Source organism: Callithrix jacchus, chromosome 4 (genome assembly GCF_049354715.1).
Source record: "Callithrix jacchus isolate 240 chromosome 4, calJac240_pri, whole genome shotgun sequence".
Taxonomy (NCBI): Eukaryota; Metazoa; Chordata; class Mammalia; order Primates; family Cebidae; genus Callithrix; species Callithrix jacchus.
The window spans coordinates 112,587,711-112,605,442 of record NC_133505.1 but is presented as its reverse complement, the minus strand read 5'-3'; the positions used below and the strand labels follow the sequence as shown (position 1 = coordinate 112,605,442).

Sequence of the window (17,732 nt, the reverse complement as noted above, 5' to 3'; positions counted from 1 at the left end):
AGGACTTCATGACTAAAACACCAAAAGCGTTGGCAACAAAAGCCAAAATAGACAAATGGGATCTAATCAAACTCCGGAGCTTCTGAACAGCAAAAGAAACAATCATTAGAGTGAACTGGCAACCAACAGAATGGGAAAATATTTTTTCAATCTACCCATCTGACAAAGGGCTAATATCCAGAATCTACAAAGAACTAAAACAGATTTATAAGAAAAAAACAAACCCATTCAAAAGTGGGCGAAGGACATGAACAGACACTTTTCAGAAGAAGACATATATGATGCCAACAAACATGAAAAAATGCTCATCATCACTGGTCATTAGAGAAATGCAAATCAAAACCACATTGAGATACCATCTCACACCAGTTAAAATGGCGAGTATTAAAACATCTGGACACAACAGATGCTGGAGAGGATGTGGAAAAAAGGGAATACTTTTACACTGTTAGGAGTGTAAATTACTGCAACCAATCTTTTTCATACAATATGAGATATTTAGCTTTTATGAGACAAACAAAGTAGTGTGCCATATCCCAGTCTATAATGCCATACTTAGGATACCAAAGCAATATCCTGCAGCCTAGAGAATGCCCAATTTGTGAACCTGTGTGTGTATGGAAAGGCAGCTCTTGCTGCACTCGTAATATCAGACTTTTCTGGAGACAAGAACTGCCTCCTTTGTCACTGTGCTCTGCATTCACCTCCATCTTGGCAACTCCACGCCCCATGTGTGGGAGGAGAAGGGTGGTATCATGCTCTGGAAACTGCCTCATTCTCTGTCTGCTGCATACACCAGGCTTATGGATTTGTATTTGGTGAGATTTCCTGCTCTACCTTTGAAAGCCTAAACAAAAGTAAAATTCATACTAGAGCTGAAATGCTGTGCATTTGTTACAGCAGTATTTTCTACTTAAAAAAAACTGTGAATCTATGCATTTCATTCATGAAAAAATTATAAATCATGTTACAGTCATATAAATGCAGTCTGATCCTTAGGGCTTCCTAGTCTGGTAAGGAAGACGACTTGTAAATCAGTACAATAAGTACTGAGTTCCAGGCACATTCAAGGTAAGTGGCAACACAGAGGAAAATAAACAACTTTCCTGGGGCAGAGATCACAAAAAAGGAGCTGTTTGAGCAGGATCTTAAAGGATGAGTAGAAGTCTGCAGCTACACAAAAAATGGAAAGACTTTCTAGGCATGGGAAAGAGTCTATGCAAAAACAAGAGAATGGGCCACTAAAGGAACTAGGAAACAACAGTAGCCTTCTGACAATGCAATCAGGACTGCATTGTCCTGTAGTTTACAGCACATTGGAAAGTCATAAAAAAATTAGACATGGATACCTAAACCATTTCAATTGAACTTTAGTCACAATGTAACTTAAATCACTCCTCCATCTTAAGAAAATTTCTGCATAGGCAATACTTGCACATAGCTCAAAAATAAAAATATTAAAAAGTACACAGTAAAAGGCTTGTGTTTCCTAAGTTCATTTCCCCCACCCTTATCACCTTACTGCAGCTAGTTATTAGTTTTTAATGTATGCTTCCATAGCTTTTTAATGCATCTACACACACACACACACACACACACACACACACACACGTATACACACACCATTCCCCCACTGTTTTACAAAAAAAATAACATGCTATATACATTGCTTTCTATCTTAGATTTTTTTCCCCTAAGTGTATTTGGCCTTTTAGGTGAGCGCTGATAGAGCACAGAGGGACTCCTACCATGCAGTCACTATGGAAAGGCTGAGAGATCGAGCTAGGTACTAGATTTACCCATGTAGATAGAACAGGTTCCAGAGTGGAGTGGAGTGAAATGATGGCAAGATCTGACTGCTGATGAAAGCACAGATCTGGGCAAGGTAGGTCCAGGGGCTCAGCAATCTCTAATCATACCAGATGGCACAAGTCATTTAAAATGACATCCCAGGCCGGGCACAGTGTCTCACTCCTATAATCCCAGCACTTTGGGAGGCCAAGGTGGGTGAATCGTGAGGTCAAGAGATCAAGACCATCCTGGCAAACATGGCAAAAATCTGTCTCTACTAAAAATACAAAACTTAGCTGGGCATGGTAGCACATGCCTGTAGTCTTGGGAGGCTGAGGCAAGAGAATCACTTGAACCTGGGAGGTGGAGTTGCAAGTGAGCCGATATAGCACCACTGCACTCTGGCCTGGTGACAGAGCAAGACCCTGTCTTAAAAAAAAAAAAAAAAGACATCCCAATAGAAGACAGAATATAGTGATATAGTGTTTAGATGAATGACACTAATAAGTCATTTAAGTCAGTCACTATGGAGAAGTCTAACCTTAGTTAGTGCTATGGTTTAAATATCTGCCCCCTCCACAACTCAGGTTGAAATTTAAACCCCAATGTGGCAATACTGAGAGGTGGGGCCTTTAAGAGGTGATTGGGTTATGAGGACTCTGCCCTTATGAATGGACAATTCATTCAGGGATTAATGAACTAATGGGTTAATTGGTTAATAAATTATCATGGGAGGGGAACGGTTGGTATTAAAAGAAAAGGCAGAGAGACCTGAGCTAGCACATTAGCATGTTCAGTCACCTCTCCAAGTAATACTCTGCACTGCCCTGTGAGTCTGTATAGAATCCCCACCAGCAAGAAGGCTCTCACCAGATGCGGCCCCTCAAACTTGGATGTAGCCTCCTGAATTGTAAGAAATGAATTCCTTTTTCTTAGAAATTACCCTGTTTTAGATAGTCTTTTATAAACAACAGAAAACAGACTAAAACAGTTAGCAAATGTCCCAGTCTCAGAGTTGTGGGTTGGATGTCAAGATTTGGAAAGGTCTTACTTCTTGTAGGATGACTTTAGAACTGTGCTTGGTGAGATTAGCAGCCTAGGTGACTGAAGACACAATGTGGGAGGCCTGTGACAATGCTGAAGTATTGTGTCCTAGGCCCGCCCAACAGTGGAGGAGTTACAACGCATGGCCCATAGGATGGGGCAGGTTTGGGGTGAGGTCAGTGAGTCTGAAGCCACTTAAATATGTTTTGGTTTAGTCTAAGAAATGAGGTGAAATTGGGGCTCGAGCATTGAGAGAAATACCAGTGAACCTTTGTGGAACAGGTATGAGGAGAGAGAAGAGGAAATAACGGGAGTGGGAAGGAAAATGGAACAGAGGAATAGGTCACCTGTCAAAGTGGCTATCTACCTGGGAAACATGAAAAATGAAAGGATTAGAAAATGATTTTTCCTCTCTGCTACCTCAACAAATGTTAGAACTGAATTGCTATATTGACTAAATTAGAATAAGTAGGCTAGAAATTGGCAAACACACAACCTTAACAATTATAAGATTAATTGGGCAATGAAAAATGCTGATAAGTAAGACCAGGCGTGGTGGCTCATGCCTGTAATCCCAGCACTTTAGGAGGCTGAGGCAGGCGGATTATTTGAGGTCAGGAGTTCAAGACCAGCCTGGCCAAGATGGTGAAAACCCATCTCTACCAAAAATACAAAAAAATTAGCTAGGCATGGTGGCACATGCCTGTAATCCCCCAACTAGTGAGGCTGAGGCAGGAGAATTGCTTGAACCTGGGAGGCAGAGGTTACATACAGTGAGCTGAGATCGTGCCACTGCACTCCAGCCGAGGCGACAGAGTGAGACTCCATCTCAAAAAACAAAAACAAGCTGTCGAAAACTATTGTGGTTAGAACAGTCTCTGAGATCGTTGAGAATAAAGCAGATTCTTTTCTGTTTTGGATGATTTGGGAGCATTCTAATCTCGAGTGATATTAAAGATTCACAGATGTCTCCTGAATGATGGGGCAGACAAGCATCACCAAGAACGAGGATTCACACAAGTGACTTATAAAAGAGTAGCACTGATTTGGCAATAGTCTATAGATTATAGTTACTTTTGTTTTGCAGGGGGAAAGAGAGGCTTATTTTTCTTCCTAAAAAGTACACACAAAAACTTCTACATATGCACACACATGCACTAGTAGAAAATGGGAAACAGCAGCTTTATTCAGGCCACCAAGAAGGAAAAGATCCAAATCGTTAAAGCAAAAAAAGCTTTTTTTGCTTGAATTAATAATTACCATTTATTCCATTTTACTTGTTTGAATGTGACTCCAGAATAATTGAAAATAGACCATTTTATTTATACTCAGTTTAGTCACATACAATTTCTAGATGAAAATAAGCAATTAGAATTGAAGGGGGATTAAAGTTTTTTATATTAGAAATCCTTGAAATTCTCATTAAGACAAGTGCCCTCTTTGAAGATGTTATAATAAAACATTACTCAATATTCTTATTTCATTTTTTTAAAGAGAAACACTAATTCATAAAGGGTGTTTCTTCATGTCCTGGAAATACCTCCACATAGTGGAATCCAGACATTTCATTTCCAAAGTGAGTTAAGCAGTAAATATAACATGATAAATACAAGTAGACTTATAAAACTAAATGCAACAAAACACATAATAATCTACAATGTTAATTCATTCTTTTTTTTTGAGATGGAGTCTTGCACTGTTACCCAGGCTGGAGCACAATGGCACGATCTCGGCTCACTGCAGCCTCCACCTTCCAGGTTGAAGAGATTCTCCTGCCTCAGCCTCCCTGTTAATTCATTCTTAAATGCAAATAAAGAGTTATCCAATTCACGTTTGTCACATAATACATAATACGTTTTTATTTAATGATACCACTTCCCTATGCTTTTCTCTCATGTGAAAAAAATGGTGTTAGAAATATAAATATTTTAAATAAACACAACTTCTACACTAAAACCCACTAAATATTTAATGCAATTGATTAAAGGAGAATTTGTTTTGTATAAATAAATGTACAATCTGATGATTTTTCTCAGTTAAGATTTAAATTCTAGCAATATTCTAATTTGTAGTTACATTTTTCCCCTAGTTATCATATATATAAGTTTGAGAGGCAATACTGTATATGTAACTATAAACCCACATTTCAGTTTATACAAGCAGGTATAGTAAATGTCTTTTTTAAGGCTAGTCAAGTGAGGCAGTGGGAGTGAAGAAGACACAAAGAAATCTGTAACTAGTTGTGATCAATTAGTTATAAACACCACTGCCCTCAGACTAGCCTGCTTTCTAATTTAATTGAAAGATTCAACATAGTATTGTCAACTTTAAAAATTTTTATTACACTGGGGGAGGTGGGGAGGGATAGCCTGGGGAGAAATGCCAAATGTGGGTGAAGGGGAGAAGGAAAGAAAAGCACACTGCCATGTGTGTTCCTACGCAACTGTCTTACATGCTCTGCTCATGTACCCCAAAACCTAAAATCCAATAAAAAAAAATTTTTTATTACAATGTGTTACAAATAATAAATACAATAACACAAAACATATAGAACAGATGTAAAAATGAGTAAATTCTGATTGTTTTGGAAAATGTAAATTGCTTAGCTTTAATACAAATTAAAAATGTTAGCATTCATTTGAACAAGTAGATATAATTTATTCTGCCTAGTAAAGAAGGCTATTGGTGGTCCTGGATATAATTCCCTCAGCAAATCTGCTGAATCTTACAGGAAATGCCTGGGCTCACTGGGGAGAGTGGATTAAGCGGAGGGTAATTTGGAATGTACGGGAGATGCCCCTGGTACCCTAGAACTGTCAGTATAAACTATTCAGAATCTAAGAGGAGTCAACATTTGTTTCCCAATAATACTGGCCAGGGTAGTGGTGGTGATGGTGGCGGTGGGGTGTGTGTGTGAGGGGGCGGGTCTTGCAATTCTAACAGTCCTATAAACCTCTCAGCCATGAACTCAAGAGACAGAGTTTAAAACACATCAATGGGGAAGAGAAAGGCTGTTATACTGCCTCTTGCCTCCTCCCAGCCCTGGTATGATATCCAGAGTGAGAAAGAGGAAGAGAGCCAGGGCCCAAGACAGCATGAGAGAGGGGAGAAGGGATGATGGAGAGGGAGAGAGAGGGAGACAACAGGCAGATACGAAGTGGATCCCAACCTAATTTTCTGTCGTAGAGATTTTGAGCATCTCTGAGGGGGAGGGTGTGGTGCAGCGAGGAGAGCGTAGAGACAGTGCCTGGCTGACCAGTGATACTTAGAGACATTGTTGCCTGAACCACACCTTGCCTCTGCTTGTTCTCTCAAGTTCCCACACTTCTTCTCCCTGCTCTGGCTCCATCCCTACACTGGGATTCCAGAGGCTTCCAGCCTCTGCCTTTCCCAGGAGTACCAACTGGCCTCCTCCCTTCCCTGACCTCTTTGCCTTGGCCTTGGGACTGCTTCTGTGGGCAGCCAGTGCCCAGAGCTTTTTGCAAGGGAGGAGCCACAGCAGATCCTTCCTTGCCACCTACCTCAAGGAACTTATTTTTTGCCCCAATTCTAAACGCTGCCACGAATTGTTTCCTGGACTTCAGCAAACATTATAGGATCTTTAATTGCATTGTGCTCAAATAATTATTTTTGTTTTATATTATAAAAGGCATACTTACTAAAGGACAAATATAGAAAAAAACTTGAAACTCTGGCTAGGGCTGATAATTGGGTTTATCAGGTATGTTTTTTTTTTCCAGTTATAAATTATTCCTTATAAAGAGAAAAGAATAAAATGTGAACCAAATTTGAAAGTAAGTATAAAGTACAGTAAGCCACTTTACTTAATTTTTTAAATTTGAATTTAATTTTTAAATTCAGTATCTTATAAAATGTTTTATATTTCTGGTATGAAATTATGCTATTTTGAGTTACAAGGCATTCTGTATTGAATTTCATGACCTAATTTTGTCATGTTCTAATGAAATATAAAACATAAGCTAATAATCTCATCATGTTCTTCTTACTGCTTTCCATCAACAACTAAACTTTAAAATTTTTTAATTGTGGTAAAATGCACAAAACAAAATCTACCATCTTAACCATTTTTAACTGCACAGAATTATACAGATCAATATGTTAAATGTACTTAACAATCATTTAAATACATTCACATCGTTGTGCAGCCAATCTCCAGAACTCTTTCTATCTTGCACTAAGTAATTTTTTTAACCCTTAATATGCAGTATTACTAAAGCAAATATCTTTTGGGATGGAGGAGAGAATTACTTTCATGACGAATATATTTAACTATTAACTCTCAGTGGTCTTATAATAAGTTATAATGAGAAACATACAACCTTCAGGCCTGGCAGCTAAACTAACCCTCACTTACTTTGTGACTAAAGATACCATTCTACTTTCTCATCCTGAAGACAAGTAAGTGCATGAGTAATATCTTTCCACAAGTGAAGGAATGCAGTTAACACAACTACATTTTTCTCTCTCCCACCCTGGAGAAAACTTTTCTTTTAAGGCAATGCAATTAAGTTGGAACTTTCTGTACAAGCATCTAGATATTAAGAAGTAACTACTGATAAAATAACTCAAAACACATTACAGTTGGAAAAAGCATAAATGCTTTTTATAGGAAAGAACAATTAATTCCAAATACTGATATCATATTACTCTGTATGCCTTTGAGTTAAAGCACAGTTTGTATAAAAGGAAAAAGTGTGGGCAAAAGGCACCTATGAAAAGGAGAAAGACACACGAAGGCAGCAAAAAGCAAAGAGTCTGTTCATTCATTAAGCTCATTCTTTTTTTTTTTTTTTTTTTTTTTTGAGACAGTCTCACTTGGTTGTTCAGGTTGGAGTACAGTGCTGTGATCTCAGTTCACCACAACCTCCGCCTCCTGGGTTTAAGCGATTCTCCTCCCTTAGCCTCCTGAATAGAAGGGATTACAGGTGCCCACCACCACACCCAGCTAATTTTTTGTATGTATACATTTTTCAGTAGAGTCAGGGTTTCATCATGGTGGCCAGGCTGGTCTCAAACTCCTGACCTCAAGCGATCTGCCCACCTCGGCCTCCCAAAGTGCTGGGATTATTGGTGTGAGCCAACATGCCTGGCCAAGCTCATTCTTTATCGTGGTGCTTTGACATATAATGTTATCTATGATATACATAATAATTATATAAAATACATTATATAAATTACTTTATATTGTTAAATATAATTATATCAAAAATTATAGAATACATATTATATAACATATTACATATGATATTTATGATATATCATACATGCCATTACTTTGAAGTATGTTTCTTAGACAGATTATCTTACAGTGCTTTAATTTTTTCAAGGTTTTATTCTTGGGAGTCAAACATTAGAAATGAAGCATTACCTTTTTAAATATTCCAGACTCCAGAAGTAAAGAACCAAGTGCCTCACTGGTGGTGTGAAAGAACTGGGATTCCCCACAGTGCACTGTAAATTCCTGGTACTCTCCAACCACATGTCTTCCATCCACTACCTCCACAGCTCTGTGAAGAATGGAAACAGTCATGTCAATACGCTATGAACAATGCCAAAATCTCAACAAACCCAAAAGCATATTTCTCCATGTAGTCATATACTTCCAGTCAGCCCAAATAATGAAGCATGCTTTAAAACCTATACAGCATTGTAGATAATTTGGTGCTCTCATAGCACATGTATACATAAACCTGGATGACTTCACCCTGTTCCTAACCGAATTCTTTTAAATCCTAGGCAGAAAACAAATTAGAGATAGGTAGACAGTTAACTAGATGGATAGACAGATTTTGGCATGAAAGCAATCCAACTTCATTTTGCAATTTCTTGGTTGTTCTATGTCATGGCTCTTGAGAAATCACAAAAAGAAATTTCTAAGTTTTCTGAACATTGGAAATAAAGTGGAAACTGAATCCCAGTTAGAGAAACAATCTAGGCTATGCCAGGAAAAGGAAACTGATCTTAGGATTGTAATATTTAGCAGATTCAAAAGGGATGGAAACTAATAAAGGCAGAAAGAATGTTTTACAGACTCTGATGTTTGCCTATGCCAAAGCCATTTCCGTTATCCAACCCTCCAATGTCCTCCCACACCGACCCCCATACACACTGCCTTTGCTAATAACTCTAAATTTGTTCAGTGATTCATTCTCCATATACCTCAGGGGAAGCTGATTCCAGCCCTGGCAGTCAGGATTGCTCTAATCCTGGTGTCCAGTTCCCCTCACCAGTAACTGATTTAGGCAAATGCCCATACACATCTCTCTTGCCGACATTACCACATTGATTTGTCTCCCTGACCTTCTAAAATGTTCACACTTCGCCCTACTTACCTGGCGCAATTCTGACCAATGAGATGTGAGAGATGTCTGCTGAAGGAATCAGGAATAGATCTTTTACAGAAGAAAAAGTTTCCCTTTCCTGCAGGCCAGGGTCATGCCTGTATGTGAGGAATATGATAGAACATCTTGGGACCACGTGCAGCAATAGCCTAAGGAGACTTGGTTGAGGAAAAAGCAGAGAGGAAATATTTGAGCTACTTGAGACTTTAAGTACATTGTTGAGCCACAGAATTACCCAATCTGAGACCTGCCCTATCTCTGGACTTCTTGTTGTGTTAGATAATAAATATCCTGTTTTTTAAGGCATTTTGACTTGGGTGTTCTTTGTTGTCTGCAGTTGAGCATCATACCTGATCCAAGGTTTGGTAGATTTGGTAAGCACAGGAATAAAGACGCCAGAGCAAAATGAGAGCTTTGAATGAAGAATGCCAGTGAAGTAGAAAGAGAACTAAAAATGCCAGACCTCAGCATTTCACAGAAGAAACAGAAGCATTTGTGGGATTTCTGCAATGCTGCAAGGATAAAAAGATGAACAGAGCAAAGTGTTAACACTTTCGAGGGGCAGGAAGATATAATCAATATGGTGATATCAGCAAGGGAGATACAGATTGACATAATTTGTGGAACTCTATTGTATACTTTTTTTTTTTTTTTTTTTGAGACAGAGTCTTGCTCTGCCCAGGCTGGAGTACAGTGGCATGATCTCAGCTCACTGTAACCTCCAACTCCCAGGTTCAAGTGATTCTCCTGCCTCAGCCTCCTGAGTATCTGGGATTACAGGTGCATGCCACAACACCCACCTAATTTTTTTGTATTTTTAGTAGAGATGGGTTTTCACCATGTTAGCCAGGCTAATCTTGAACTACTTACCTAAAGTGAGCCACCTGTCTCGGCCTCCCAAGGTGCTGGGATTACAGGCATGAGCCACCACACCTGGCCCCTGTATACACATATATATATTTTAAACAAAACCATTAAAAGGTAAAAATACCTTAAAATTGAAATGCTGTCATTTTCTTACCATGAATGTGTCTTACATCAAGACCTACTTTTACTAATTGTTCCAGTGACCCTAAGTCACAGTGTTCACTTTGTCCTTCTGCTCACAAATATGCCAAAGGAGCAGCAAACAATAGAAGACCCCTAAAACTTGAAAGCTTACACCAGTACTGCGGACTTACACATTGTCTGCCATGCAGGTACTCACCAGGCCCAACCCTGATTATCTTCCAAGATCAGACCAGATCAGGTGTGCTCAGGGTGGTATGACTGTAGATCGGACTTACACATTGTCAAAGTCAACCAGAGATGATAGGCAGTCTGCTCCCCTTAATATTTTTCCTTTTTAGAAAAACACATATGTGCCCTTTGACTGACTCCAAGTGCCAGCAGAGATAATAGCCATCTATGTGCTTCCTAAGCTTTACATTGCCAGAGGCGGACACCCCCGAAAAGACCTGTCTCTTCGTCCTAGATACTTATGTATTACATGATTAAAAGCTGGCAGGAGTAGCCTTTTCTATATATTTCGCTTGTGATACAATCCCAGCTTAAAAGATAGGATCTTTTTGTCTGCAAATAACAGTCCAACTCACAGAAGACTGATTAAAAACAACATGTCTTATCACATATAAAACAAAAGGTTTGTTTAACCAGTTTATTCCTTTGTGACTGAATTCAGTCACTGCTACAGTTCCAGCTGTTACATAGAGGTCTGATAATTCCTTCCTGTATAACTTGCTTAGAAGTGGGGGAAATCTTCTCTAGAAGCCACCTAGCAGACTTCTTTTCATACACGCACTAAACCAATCACCGGACCTAACACTTTGAGGCTGAGACCTGAAGGACACTACTGTGCGTAAACTAGGCACCTGAGGAAACCGAGGTTCAGTCAGGAAAAAAGGAGTAGGAAGAGGGTAGGAAGGGATGTTGATGTGCATTCTGCCCTCTCCCTAGCTTTGTCTTGAAATATGTTCCCTACACTTTGGGAGAGGTAGAGATGATACATATTCAAGATTGAATTCGAGCTATCAGAGTAGGAACTTTCATAATTTCGGCCTCACAGCGTGTTGAACCCTGTGAACCTGCCTGCCCTCCTGATTTGGGGGTAAACTAAGTCAACACGTGTACTATCCGAGTCAGTTCTCTATGCCTGGGGTCATGATCTCCCAGATGTGAGGGTGCACATGGCCCTGGGGGAAGCCTTAGTTTTTCAGTGGCTAGAGGAGGTGAGAACTATCACAGACAGTTCCAGGAAGGCCCTTGCTTCACCATAATTCTAAAACAAGAACGGCTGAGTGTGTGTGGCACACCCAATCACCTTTGCTCCCCTTTGAGAGGAGAATGGTGAGGTGTTGGCTAAATTCCCTTTCCTCGGGACCCAGATCCAGACACTGCTGCTGTGCACCTGGCCATGGATGCCAATGCCATGATTTCACAGTTTGCTCCAGGACTTGCATGGGGTTGAGTCAAGGTCACAGGATGTGTGGGCTGAGAGGGCTTCTCAAACACAGCTCTGCTTCAGGGCAGCTTCTCCCCCAGCCCCAGAAACTCAGGCTGTCCCCGGAGCATGTTCTACTTCCTCTCTAGAGTCCATCACAGACCTTCTACTCCTCGCAAGCTTACTGGACAAGTTCATCTCCTGAACACAACCTTCACAATGTATTATAAAGAAATAATCGACTTGAAATCATGCCGAGAGGTCTCTAAGACATAAAGGAACTTTGTAACACTAATTAGCATTCATTCTTTCAGCATTTTCCAAATCTTCCATGATATGTCATATGTCAAAGCACACAAAGGTGAACAGTTCCACTCCCTGCCCTCAAGGATGTTAAGGTCTAGTAGACATAGGGGCTTCTCGAATGGCCAGCAATATTTTCAATTCTGAATAATGGTTACCTCTGGAACTACACATAGATAAGTCTCCCTGGCCTCAAAGCCAACCTTAATCAATGTTTGCAACAGGAAAGAACAATTGGAAAGTTTGTTAATTTTTCTTTTCCAAAGGGTAAGTTTTTTACTATTACTCATTTTCACAGGTACATAGCAGGTATATATTTTAAGAGGTACAGGAAGTACAAGCATGCAAAGTGCAATAGTCACATCTTTGAGAATGGGACATTCATCCCCTCAAGCATTTAATCCTTTGCATTACAAACAATCCAATGGTATTCTTTTAGTTCTTTCTTAATGTACCACTAAATTATCATCACTATAGTCACCCTGTTGTGCCATCAAATATTGGGTCTTATTCATTCTTTCTATTATTTTTGTACCCAAAGGGTAAATTTCAGTTTTACTCCTGATGAGCAGGCTGTAGGTAGCTGTAAGAGAGGCTAAGCTTGGCTCCCTGATGAGAAATTTATGTGCAAATGGAAGCACAGTTTCCTTTGTGAATAGTCACAAATGGTCATTTATTAAGGACAAGAACCTCTTGGGTAAACAAAATAAGACAATCCCCCAAATGCTACCATATTGGTCTTGCAGTCTTAGCAGAGGATAATTTATTAATTTGTTAATTATAATCCTCCATACTTCCCTTTTCTAAGCACAGATATTATACTGCCAGAGTGAAAGTTTCAGTGTTAAGTATCGTACTTGATTTTATGCAGACTTAGAAGTAAGTGGAACATTTGCCAATTCATTCAGTTATGTTTCCTTTTTGTTTGGCTAATATTTAAAAACCAGACTACCCCTCTCCCTGGAGATTAAGTTGGTAGCAAAATTAATAATGGCAAGACTGTTTTCCCTTTCCCAAGTTAAAAAGCCACATGGCTTTCTCAGACAAATGCCAGAGTTGTGAGACCTAAAGCCTATGTAAGATGGGTGGGCAGGGGGTGGGGGGAATCCTCTTTAATAGAAAGAAAACAGAATCTCTTACTTTCTCAAGATTGACAGTACTAGGGCCTCTCCAAAGGCCTTGAAAGGAGCCCTGATAAATCTACTTTGAGTTTTCCTAATGTTGGTCTACCTCACCAAGTTGTTCCTTAAGCATTTAAATATGTGTAGCCTAATATAAGGCAAGTTAAATAAGTTTTACAAGAATTATTAAACATCTTTAAAGAAAAGAACTTTCAACCCAGAATTTCATATCCAGCCAAACCAAGCTTCACAAGCGAAGGAAAAATAAAATCTTTTGTGAACAAGCAAGTACTTCGAGATTTCATCACCACCAGGCTTGCTTTACAAGAGCTTCTGAAAGAAGCACCACACATAGAAAGGAACAACCAGTTCCAAAAATATACCAAAAAGTAAAGAGTATCAACATAATGAAGAATTTCCATCAACTAATGGGCAAAACAGCCAGCTAGCATCAAATGGCAGCAATAAACTCACACATATTATTATTAATCCTAAATTTAAATCGACTAAATCCCCCAATCAAAAGACACAGACAGGCAGATTGGATGGAAAGTCAAACCCCATCCATCGGTATGTTGCATCCTGACCCATCTCACATGCAAGGATACACAAAGACTCAAAACAAAGGGATGGAGGAAGATTTACCAACCAAATGGAGAGCAAAAATAAATACATAAATAAAAAGCAGGAGCTGCCTCTGATAAAATAGACTTTAAAGCAACAAAGATCAAAAGAGGCAAAGAAGGACGTTACATAATGGTAAAAGGATCAATGCAACAAGAAGAGCTAATGATCCTAAATATATACGTACCCAATACAGGAGCACCCAGATACATAAGACAAGTTCTTAATGACTTACAAAGAGACTTAGGCTCCCACACAATAATAGTGGGAGACTTTAACATCACATTGTCAATATTAGACAGATCAACGAGACAGAAAATTAACAAGGCTATCCAGGGCTTGAACTCAGACCCGGAACAAATAAACTTAATAAACATTTATAGGCCGGGCACGGTGGCTCACACCTATAATTCCAGCACTTTGGGAGGCCGAGGTGGGTGGATCACGAGGTCAAGAGATTGAGACCATCCTGGTCAACATGGTGAAACCCCGTCTCTACTAAAAATACAAAACTTAGCTGGGAATGGTGACGTGCGCCAGTAGTCCCAGCTACTCGGGAGGCTGAGGCAGGAGAATTGCTTGAACCCAGGAGGTGGAGGTTGCGGTGAGCCGAGATCGCGCCATTGCACTCCAGCCTGGGTAACAAGAGCAAAACTCTGTCTCAAAATAAATAAATTAATTAATTAATAAAATAAACATTTATAGAACTCTCCACTTTAAATACACAAAACATACATTCTTATCAGTACCACATCACACTACTCTAAAAGTGACCACATAATTGGAAGTAAATCACTCCTCAGTAATTGCATAGTATTTCACAAGTTTAAATGAAATATTGATTGGCTGCTTGTTTGTTATTTTCCTTCCTGTCTTCATTGTTAAGCACAATTATTGGCATAAAAGAGGTTTTCAATACCCATTTTTAGACTGCATTCTAGCCTGGGCAATAAAGCAACACTCGTGTTCTCTTTCTTTCTCTTCCTCTTTCTTTCTTTCATTCTTTTTTTCTCTTTTTTTTTCTTTCTCTTTCATTCTTTTTCTCTCTCTCTTTTTTTCTCTCTAAAAAAATAATAATTCTTGTTTTACAGATAATGGATGTGCAAAATAAAATGTAGCATTAAAGTTCAGGTTTAACTAGAGGTTATAAGTCATAAACTGATGCTGTACTGCCATCTATTGTCTATCCAAAGAATTATTACTGTATTCAACAGAGCCTCAGAGTTGTGATTTCAAAGTTACCAAAAGGTGCCCCCATCTGCATTGAATTATTTCCTCAAGAGAACTCAAGACACCAGATAATAGAACCAGTCTTCTGAATTAAGGCATTGGTTGCAAAGATGCATAAGTTTCCTGGCCACAAAGAAAGAAGAAAACTTAATTCACTAACAAACAGCACCAACAGTGTGCATAGTGTTTCTTTACTGCAACTGCTAAATGGCAGAGCGCAACCATTTACTGAGCAACCTCTTTCCTGCTAACATTAGACCCTGTATTAGATTACGGACACATGCCATCAGATAACACGAGACCTGAAAAGGCCCCTCATGATTACCTGTTTCAGTCACTTCATTGCAGATTTGAAAAGACATTGTTCCTGAGAAACCACGTGACTGACAGTGTTCATCCTGCTGGTTACCCATGTACATGATACTGGAAGCCCAGTCTCACAGAAGCATCTGATGACAGTGTGAGGATAGAGCCATGCAAATCTCTCCCATCTCCAGAAACAAAACAAAACCCCCAAATCTATTTCCTTTGGAAAACCAAGGATTTTGGATTTACAAAATGAGTTTTTCCTTCAGAAGCAGTGTTGTCTTCAAATTTACATTTTTCTCAGCTGAATAAAGGATCAAACATAGCAATGTATACACACAAATTGCAGAGTCATACCAGCCTGGCCATTAGCTATGTGATCTTGAGCTAGTTACTTCTTTAAGCCTCAGTTTCTTCATCTGAAAAATGGGAGTGATACATTTTTAAGAGAATTCAATTAGGCAAAACTTCTAAAATGCTTAGCCTAGTACTGCCATATAGTAGGTTCTCAATAAGTATCACCTATTATAATTACACAATGAATGTCAGTTGACATTTCCCGAACAATAATTTATAAGGTGTCATATAGATGGTACTTTGCAGTAGCATATTTATCAGGCTCAAATATGAAAGGAGAATATCTGAATTGGAAGATCCCGTAGAGATAATCTAATGACCCAACCCTACCATTTTTCAGATAAGTTCGTTGAGGCTCCAGATATTCATTGTTCAAAGTCACATGGCTAATGACCGACAGAGATAGGAGTAGACAACCTACCCAACTCCTCACTCAGAGACTCATTTTAAATTCTCAGTAGATGAGTTTCATGATCACAAAATTCCAAGTTGGATGGGGAAATGAAAACAATTTGCTATGTTCATTCGAGTTTTTAAAATACAAAACATCCTCAAAGTTATAGCTATACAAAGAATGCTACACAACTACTCCAAGTACTTAGTGTTGCCAATGGTAATACAATGCAGAAACTCTGCCATCTAGTGGTTGCAGAGGAACATCACTCCTCTACCTATCCTTTTTAGCAGTGCTTTTGTAAAAACAACACGCCCCGGTCCGGTCAGCCTACTTCCTGATTACATTCACCTTCCTGGGCACTTTGATGGCTTTTGTTTGTTTCTTTCATTGGTTTCTGTAAAGATGGGGTCTCGCTATATTACCCAAGCTGGTTTTGAACTCCTGGCCTCAAATGATTCTCTTGCCCCAGCCTCCCAAAGCTCTAGGATTATAGGCCTGAGCCACCAAGTGTTTTAAAATGGCAGCCTGAAGTCTGGGAGCCATCTTCCAATGTGCTCTGTGATGCAGAAATGTCTAAGTTCCCTCACTTCTGACCAATGGAATGCAAATCGTCTCTCCAACAAAGGCTGGAAATGTTTGCCTTAATACTTCCATCTTGTGAGATCGTGGCTTTGGGTGCTAGAGGGTCTGTGAAAGTGAAGCAAGTTACCCCAGGACCACTAGCTTGTTGATTTTGATCATTTTGGATCACTCCACATGATTAACGAACCATGACACACACCCAGAACTAGGCCAGGTTCAACAAGGTTTGGCTCTATTAGCATTGGTCCCAGAGGAAGAAATGATTTCATTCTGGGCACAAGCAAAGAGAAGCCAAGGCTGAGGACCAAACAACCAGGGGAATTGTACAAATCCCCAGGAGAATTGAGAAACTGAGGTCTGTGTCTTAAGGAAAGGCTCGGGTTTATCAAGAGTCTTGTGTTTCACGCGTGATTGCACATGCTCCCATTTAGAGAAGCTGAAGACCCTGGCATTTTTTTCAGCTTCTCTTTGTAACGGTCAAGGTGGACAAGTTTTGTTTTCAGTTGTCAAAATACAAAAGAAGGTTTCTTTGATTGCTGGAATTTTCCTTTTAAGGCAATTCCAATTCTTATCATTTAATGACAGAGGAGAGAAAATGTAGCTTTTATTTTGATAGTGTATATACTATCCAAAGAAAGACTAATGATCTTACTAAGCTTATGAATAATATATTAAAATGCAAAAGAGGGTATTTTCAATTGTTATCCTTTGTAGCACCAAAGACACTGATGATATTACCGTGGAGCAGGCAAGGAGGAAAAAACCTGGCAGAATAAGGTTATATTAATGGATACAAAAATACAGTTAGAATGAATGAGATCTAGTATTTGAAAGCACAACAGGGTGACTACAGTCAATGATAATTTACTGTAAATTTAACAAAACTAAAAGAAAATAATTGGATTGTTTGTAACACAAAGGATAAATGCTTGAGGTGACAGATACCCCATTTATCCCAATGTGATTAGTACACGTTGCATGTCTGTATCAAAATACCTCACGTTATCTATAAATGTATACACTTACTATGTACCCACAAAAACTAAAAATGAAAAAAAAAAAACACAACTATGTGGTTATAGGCAAAAGGATAGAGAAATCGTCCTAAATTACCAGAAGCAACTCTGAGGGGTCATCCCTGAGCTCTGCTGCTCCAGTCATCCCACCTCTGATCA

At 39.2% G+C, this 17,732-nt stretch overlaps 1 protein-coding gene across 1 annotated transcript in view; it reads right to left on the bottom strand.

Annotated features, from left to right (window-relative positions):
• Positions 1–17,732, bottom strand: part of CRYBG1 (crystallin beta-gamma domain containing 1) — a 229,099-nt gene that overhangs the window by 123,475 nt on the left and 87,892 nt on the right. The window contains exon 2 of the mRNA XM_017971289.4: positions 8,225–8,363. Within this exon, the coding sequence (XP_017826778.4) occupies positions 8,225–8,363 (139 nt within the window). The remainder of the gene's footprint in view (positions 1–8,224; positions 8,364–17,732) is intronic.